This window comes from Rhagoletis zephyria, unplaced genomic scaffold, assembly GCF_001687245.7.
Source record: "Rhagoletis zephyria isolate East Lansing unplaced genomic scaffold, Rhagoletis_zephyria_1.1 Rzeph_scaffold_19808, whole genome shotgun sequence".
Lineage (NCBI taxonomy): Eukaryota > Metazoa > Arthropoda > Insecta > Diptera > Tephritidae > Rhagoletis > Rhagoletis zephyria.
Window position 1 is genome coordinate 1 of NW_016176868.1, and position 8,466 is coordinate 8,466.

Genomic DNA, 8,466 nt, shown 5'->3' on the forward strand with positions numbered 1-8,466 from the left:
TGTATGTGATGTCATCAACTAGGGTAGTATCGATTTTGGGTATAAGACGGAAAAAAAACTAAAACTTTGCCCCCTGTGCGACACGTCTTAACCGTGTGCTTATGGATTTGACTTTGCACTTCTCACTGAACAGCCTTCTTTGGGAATCTTATGGTGAATTCGTTGCTACCAAAAAATTTCTCCTTTTGTCTGCCCCTTTCTCTTTTCGACTTCGATTCTAAATCAAAAGCAAAGGGTGAGAAAATTTTGTGCTCGTTTCTTAAAATGTCACACTTTTGTAATGCAAAAAAGGCACATTCTCTGCCCTGTGAAACTTTGTCAAGGGAGATAGTTGCCCTGAAAATCAGAAGATTATTTAAAACAACAATTTTATGAAATTCGTGAGCTGGACAAGGACAAGAAGGCAAAAACATGCCCTTTTACAAGGCTGTGTGTAACATCAAACACATTTTGCACCGGAGAAGAGCAAAATTTTTCGTAAGAAAAAAAAATCACCATTATATTAAGTTCAGACAGAAATTTAATTGAGTCAATTAAATTTTTCATAGAGCTACCACTTCTTGGTGTCCACACACAGTTAGCCGCTCCATTAGCTACAGTGTTGGAAAAGTTTGTACAATCGTACCTTTACTTAGTTTGAAAATACATTCGGTACAACCACAGCATTTTAGGTACATTTGGGACGTAGTCAAATAAGTTTTCAGGACATCAGTTCTTATTTTTAGTCACATTTCAATGCATTTTCTGGTGCGGGTGACTTGTCCAATAGCCTCCCTCCTTTGTGAAGGGGCATACAAATGATACAAAAGGTTAGTAAAAGTAACGAAACTGTAGTCAATTACGTNTCTTTTTCATAGCCAAATTTGTTTAATGAGTCCGGAAGTGGAAAGACTATCCTCTTATTTACTATAATATATACATATAAAATGGCATATTTACTTTAAAGGTTCATTTATCTACTTTTAGGTAATGCTTTACCGCAAATTAGGTACAAGTTTTGAACTCAATTTTCCATCACTAACGGGATATCAACTGAGAAGGAGGACCAGAAACAAACAGCTGATTGCTATATATATACCTATCAGGGATGCATTAAAAAATTCATTCAATTATCACTCAATTAAGTACTAATGGAGCCATTAAGAATTGAAATTTTGTATGGTAAATCGCTCTAGTTCAGCGCCTTAATGGAGAAAGCTTGGCTAATTGCTCAATTAGCGGCCTGTCTGAACATACTTTTATACTCAATTGAGGAACTAATTGTACAATTTATTAATCTAGCCCTTTAATGGTTGATAAACGGAGCTCAATTAAAATAAGGCACATGCTTTAACATAGTGTGAACCTAAAATTAATAAAACAATTTTTGGTTGCAATAAATATACTCTTTAGGTAATGTATGCTTTCGTTTTTGTGTCATACATATGTTATTATAATTAGATTTTTTTTAATTAGTTTTTTTTTTCGTTTTATAATAGTTGATTACTTAATATAACTGTACATTGACCCAGTGATAATCCTAAATATCAATTTTTAGAAATCCTACTTTAAAAGTGCGTGAATAACACTAACAACAATTATCAAAACTGCTGCTAAGCTACTTATCCCGGCAGCATTACGACTTTCCAAGTAGTGTAACAATTTTGGTAAACGATCCTCAGCCCACTTTAAGTTCATTTCCACCGTCTTAACGGCATCGAGCAATTTTGAGACGGAGCCACCAAACAGATCCCCTTTATTTGCAACGAAATCATCCAGCTTTTTCTTCTGCTCCAGTGTGGTAAAATAGTTTGTAATCTCACTGATGACATTTGCAGCATTTGACCAACCTCCAATTCTACAACAATAAAAAGAAGGTGACGTCAACCCAAATACATACATGATTTTAAACCTAACCTTTCTGCTAATTTTTCTATAGTATTACTGATCAGCGCGAATACGACATCCACATTTTCTGGATTCTGAGCATACATTGGTGTAATACCAATAACTGCATATTCGCTAGTTAAGTTCCCACTCAGAATCTTAACGTAATGCAATTCATAGAAAAATCGCGTACATCCCATGGCTCGTATCAGCTTTTGCTTCTCACTGGGCAATTTCTCGTTGTCGAACCAATCGTTCAGTGTTTTATAATAAGACATAGTGCCATCTCGAGCGGCACTGCAGTAGAGGGTTTCACGAAAATCTGGGGTCGGCTTGTTGCCGGCCGTTTTAAATGCGTCAAACACCTGCTGCGCTTGCTTTCCGCAATCGAATAAATGATACATGCACGCCCAGCTGATGACCTTGTTGCGATTGTAAATATCGAGAACGGTGTCATTGGAGCGTCCGAAGCCCAAATGCTTGTACACTTTGGCCATAATGTCACTTAAATAGCTGATCAAGTGTTTGTGCTGCTGCACCGTTAGTCGCTGTGAGACACGCGGCAAATTCGAGAACATCGCATTCCACGGTAAGTATTCGGTCTCATGCGCTAAATATTCCATAAATTCAAACACCCTATCGTAGTCCAGCATAGCGACCCGCGCAAAATTAAATAAATCGTCAACTAGCTGCGCGCGATTAGTGGACGGTATGCCACTATGTTGCGCCGCTAACAAAGCCTTTTGAATTTGCAGTAGCGTCGTGTTGTCGTAGAAAACGCGATAATAGTTGGATTGCTGCAAATTAAATATGATCCACTTGTTCGGTTTCTCGGTGTGGAAAGTCATTTCGCTGTTCCTCGATAAGTAAAATCGGGCAGTGAGATCATCGAAATTTGGATCTGTGTCCGAGGCATAGGTGATGGGAATGATGTAGGAGAGCGTGCTGTCACTACCATCACTTGAATCAAGCAAGAATCTCCTTTGAGCAAGTTTAATGGTGTGCTCAGCAGTGACATTTACAAAAAGCGCCGGAAACCCGGCCTGCGAGGTCCAATCGTAAAAGAACTGATCCAAATCCACAGACGGTGTGGAAGGCCAGTAACGTTTTAAATGCTTGAAAAAATCATCCGGAACAGTGTTTTTCAAATGGCTGTGAATGTAAGCAAAAAAATTATATTTAGAAGAAACTTCAAGTTTACAAAAAAGGAGAAATTTAAAGTTGAATAGTTCCGAAGAACAATCTTGCAGATCTTAAGTACAGATTTTGTATTAGAGAATTGATTTACATTTTTTTCGAAAGTTTGTTTTTAACCCAAACTACAAAAGTAAGAATTTTAAATTTTTCCTCTAAAAAGTACGTAATAGCCGTTAACAAAAAAGTTTAAATCAATTTTCGGCTATTCCAACCATGAAAATGAATTCCCCGACGCAAGTACAGCAAAAATTTGACTTTCAAAGAGTTCAAAACCTCCATTTTTTAAGGTAATTTTAAGGGGAAGGCAATAGAATTACCCAACGGGAATATTTTTCCTGAACTCTCCATCACTTAGGCTTTAAAATGCTGTTACATTTATTTCGTTATCTCATTATCGAGATATTTATTAGATTTTGCCACAGAAGAAAAGCTCATTTTGCACACTGTGCATCGGATGCTTTGACAGATGTTCACAAATGAAATACTCATTTGAACTCATCTGTCCAGGAAAAGGAACAGGAAAATGGAACCAGTAATTGTTAAGCAAAATAAATTAGTATAGGATTACCCTTAAGGTACCACCTTTCCGACAAAAAAAAAAGAGTTATCGAAAACGGTTCACTTGGACTTAGGTAATCCGGTAACATACATAAAAAATATTCCGACGAATTCATAGCCTCCTCTTTTTTTGCAGTCGGTTAAAAAATAGTACTAAAGTTAGGCAGTTCAGTATTTAAGCTATTGAAGCCTCAGGAGTAAGGAATTCCCCTGAGAAAAGCTTTCTCGCACAAGTCGCTTCTAGAATGGACTGCTCTTCATAGTTTTGTACAAGCAACAGCAGCATCGATGGTACTGCACCTGCGAGTTTTAACGAAAACTTTATACAAAAAGGCTCCAGGCAGGTCTAAAGATGATGAAAAAAGCAAGGATAAGCAAATCGAATGAAAGTATTAGATAGAGCAGCAAAAAGTGGCTAAATTTAATTAAAATACCAATATAAGGGTGACCCGGAAAAAATCGAAAAACGCAACCAAACAATTTTCTAAAAAAACTTAAGTGTACTAACACCAAAACACAGCCTCGCTTTAAGGTACATTTGCGGCGAGGTCCATCCAAAAGGTTACGAACTCCCTCACAATAACATCCAAGCCTCTAGGGTAACTTTAACCCGCCAAGCGACATGGCTCTGGGTGCGCGATGCTAAAGGGATGGTCTTCAGCTTGCAGGGTTATTTGTTCTGCTACATTAAGTAACTAAGTAGCCTCTTTCCATTCGAATTTTTAATTGGGAATAGCAAAAATATGGTTCATTATGCTCTAAAAACAATCCGTGTGAAAGATGTCAATTTTTGGTCAATATCTTCGACTCGCCCAAGTCCATTAAAGTTCAATGTGCTCAAAAAATAAAAACTAATAAGTACATTAAATAATAATTTGTTTTTTACTGAAATTACAATTTACTTCAAAAGTATTAGTCCAACATAATTTGGTATATGGACCTTTTTTGTAGAGAATCGAAGTAAGCTAATAAAAAAGTTTGTGAGCACTTGAACTTTGATGGCCTTGGGCGAGCCAAAGATATTGACCAAAAATTGTTATTTTTGACACAGATTGTTTTTAGAGCATAATGAACCACGTTTTTGTCATTACCAACCAGAATTTAAAAAAATCGAATTCTCGGCCCACGCTAGTATACATACATATAATTACGTAAATGTGTTTACATCTACTTACAATTCCTTTAAATAAGCACGAATGGCTGTATCGAAGTTGTCGACACCCATCAAGTTAGCAATCATACGCAATATAGACGCGCCTTTAGCATAAGCTATACTACTAAATTTATAACCGATTTCTATTGGATTTTGTATTTCTGTCTCTGGGCTAGTCATCGGCTGGGTACTATTGACTGCGTCGATGCCAAAGATCAAATGTATTTGATTTACAACGAATTGTTGATCTAACAGATATTCCGGATAGAGCTGAGAAATCATAAATAAATTTTGTCATAAATATGGTGAGTCAAGAAGTTAAAATTAATAATAAAAAGCAATGAGCATGATAAATTTTATGATAGCTACCTTGTGTGCCATAAAGTACTGTTAGTAGCGTGCGAACGCCTCATTTAGCCAAAAATAACTCCACCAGGCAAATGTGACGCTGTCGCCGAACCACATATGGGCGGTTTCATGCACGATTATGCTGATAGTGTACTCCTTATTTGACCAGCCATCGGTGTATCCTGGTTCGTTTACCAGCACATCGTCACTAAGTACAGGCATTTAATGACAGGAAAACAGAGGAGATATAAGCTGCGTTCCAGATGCTTCACGATTTGCAGATTTTACAGGATTTGCAGGAACAGCTGTTTTCTCCATTAACAAACCTTATGGTAGGTGGTCACATGGAACGGCTTCCTGAGAAAATCTGCAAACCGTGAAGCATCTGGAACCTATAGTTACCTATAAATAACCAAACCCCAATTCTCCATGCCATTATATGGAAATTTAGGTGAACCCGCTTTTTGCATAATAGTTAGCCCCAATTGCTTGTAGGGGAGCTGTGTGTATTCATCATAAGCTTTGATCGCTTGTTCTGAAACCTGATAAGCGAAATCGGTTTTATTTATATATTCCGCGCGAGTAATAATCTTAAGATCTTCACTTCCACGTTTTGCGAATTCAGAAACGATAAATGCAAACAAGTAGGTAGACATGGGCGGCGTCGCAGCAAAACGATCTAGGGCACGGTCGTCACTGAAAATGTGCAAAAATAGATTCTTAATTTTTGGTTTTCTATTTTTATGTCGAATAAATTCCTGAACTATTGCAATGATACAGTGATAATTCAAAAGATGTGGGCGTGTATACATATATCAATCCAATCCATGTTAAATGGACCAATGGTTGGAATCGACCATTTTTTATTTTGATGAGTAATGGAAGATTTCTGAATTTTCTAGATTTATCAATTTCCTGGATTTTGAAAGTTTATTTTTTGAATATCTTAGATTTTTTTTTTAAGTTAAAAGCTGATATTTTGTGGCTATATAAAAAAATGTTTATAAAGAAATTCAAAAAAATTTTAGAATTTCGAAATCTAAAAAATCGCAAAAGAAAAAAATGTTTAATTAAATTTTTGGCAAAATTTTTTTTATACAATGCCTTCAACTTAGCTTAAGAGTTCCTGAAATTTTCAAGAACGTGATATGAATTTTTAAACTAAAAAAAATGTTTTGCAAATTCTAAATCAAAAACAAATTTAAATTAAATGAAAATTGTTTAACATAACTTTATTTAGAGTTTGCAAAAATAATCTTCAAATTAAAAAAAAAACATGTTTATCAACGAAAAATGATATCTACGTCGACAACGACAACCATAATAGGGCCGAATATTTTATTTATATCCTAAATTTAATCGCCACTAAATAAGTGAGTTAATCTTAGCAGCAAATTAGTTTTGACAGTCTAGACAATCTTATCAGAGAGTTTTAATTTAAGTACTCACCCGTCTGGTATACTATCCAACAATTTGCTATTGAAAACTACATTGTATTGGGTTGGTCGACTTAGTTGTAAGCGGAACGTAGCCTTAAAGGCTGGTTCGTCAAAACATGGAAATATAGTGCGTGCATCGATACGCTGGGACTGCGTTAATCCGATCCATCTGTAATGCGAAAAAATAAAAAAATACCAAATGATTTTGCATACTTCCTGAAATAACTGAAATAGCTATTTATCATTTCACCTACTTTTCATTGCCGGAGCTATCGGTGTAATTAGCACGGAAAAATCCCTGCAGACCATCACGTATCTGCCCAATGTACTTGAAGCGCAGCGTATAGTTGTTGTTCGATATTTGTTGATCCCCCAAATGCACTGTTAGTTTATGAGTTGTCTCATTGTAGGTTAAATCATCGTTGTCGAACGACTTTATAAGCCCACCACCGACAATGCTGTTGTTATAAAGCCAAGCGCCATTGATCTCAATTAGGTTTTTATGCAAAGTAATTTCGCTTATACTTGTGCGCGTGGAGTGTAACGTTATATTGACTTCGCCATCGAAAGTGAAGCGACGCGTTCCATCTGTAGCCAGCAGGTATGGCTTTAACCAAATGTCATAGGCGTCGGGTACCGCATCATCACCCAATCGGTAGGATGATTCGAAGACGCCGTTATTAGCTTTCACAGAGCCGCAGGCCAGCAACAAAAGAAGTATTGTGATTTTAGAATTCATTGGATACACATGCACTCATATGTAAGAGATTGGATCAATTAATCGAATAAAGCACATATTCAAAATTTCGAAAATAAATTTACTTAGTTAAAAAAATTAAGAAAAATCCCCTTTGACCAAACTACGCATGGAGGCTGGTGAAGACGTTCTGCAATTTTTCGTATGATATTCTCATTGCTTCGTGCTTGGTATTTGGTGTCTGCTCATTATCTCTTATATTAGCGTGAATTAACAACAACGTACTAATCTTACATAAAAATGTACATAACAAGAATATACGAATGTACATATAAATATGCATATGTATTTACATTAGGGTGATCAAAATAAATGCATTCACACAAGTAAGTACGGAATTTTAATGCTTCAAGCCTCTGGAATTGTTTTATATCGTAAAAAATAATCGTCCGTTTTCTTGTTTTGGAATCACAAAATATTTAGAGGTCAGTCAAAGTTTCCCATGTATTTTATGTTTTACGTAAATATGGTTGAGAATCCCTTATAATCAATATTTTTAAACCGGCAAACTATGTTTCTCTTCAGGAGACTTCAAAGAATAATACTCAATTCTGTATTTAATAACTTTTTAAGATTAACGATTTTTTATTATTTTTTTTTTGGGGGATTTCGGGGACCCTTAAAAAAATAATATTAGAAAATGTTTAAATAAACAAATATTTTTTAAGTTTCCTGAGTAGAAACATAGTTTGCCGATTAAAAAATATAGATTATAAAGGAAAATTGTGTGTCTGGTTTGTTATAGTAAACTGTATAAAAAATTATAACCACATAAACAGACAGGTGTGAACACTCACATTGTCTTTTCCCATATGAAATAAGTACATGGAAAACTTTGAGCGTTTATTTGAGGGTTAATTTTTTCGATGTACAAATGTACTTTGGGTTGAAAATATTAAAATTCCGATTTATCTTTGTTTGGACCACCGTAATGTATATGCACACAAATATATAGTACAAGTATGTTTACAAATTGTATTCTGTCGCTATCACTGTTTTATTTATGATTGTATTTACTCCAATTCGTACACATTTTATGATCATTTTGCATTTAACAGCGCAACAATAAACAAATTGCTTAGGTAACGATTGCAGGTGATAATCGGATAAGGCAGAAGATCTGCTAATATATTATTTAATGGCGCACA

The 8,466-nt window shown here is 35.5% G+C and overlaps 1 protein-coding gene across 1 annotated transcript; it reads right to left on the reverse strand.

Moving 5' to 3' along the window:
- Positions 1-1,090: 1,090 nt before the first annotated feature.
- LOC108380618 (aminopeptidase N) lies at positions 1,091-7,434 on the reverse strand. The gene is given in 7 exon segments (XM_017637011.1): positions 1,091-1,837; positions 1,897-3,018; positions 4,797-5,044; positions 5,144-5,330; positions 5,525-5,818; positions 6,572-6,730; positions 6,816-7,434. Coding segments are annotated over 7 exon segments (2,790 nt in total). The 5' UTR covers positions 7,301-7,434; the 3' UTR covers positions 1,091-1,542.
- Between the last annotated feature and the right edge of the window lie 1,032 nt (positions 7,435-8,466).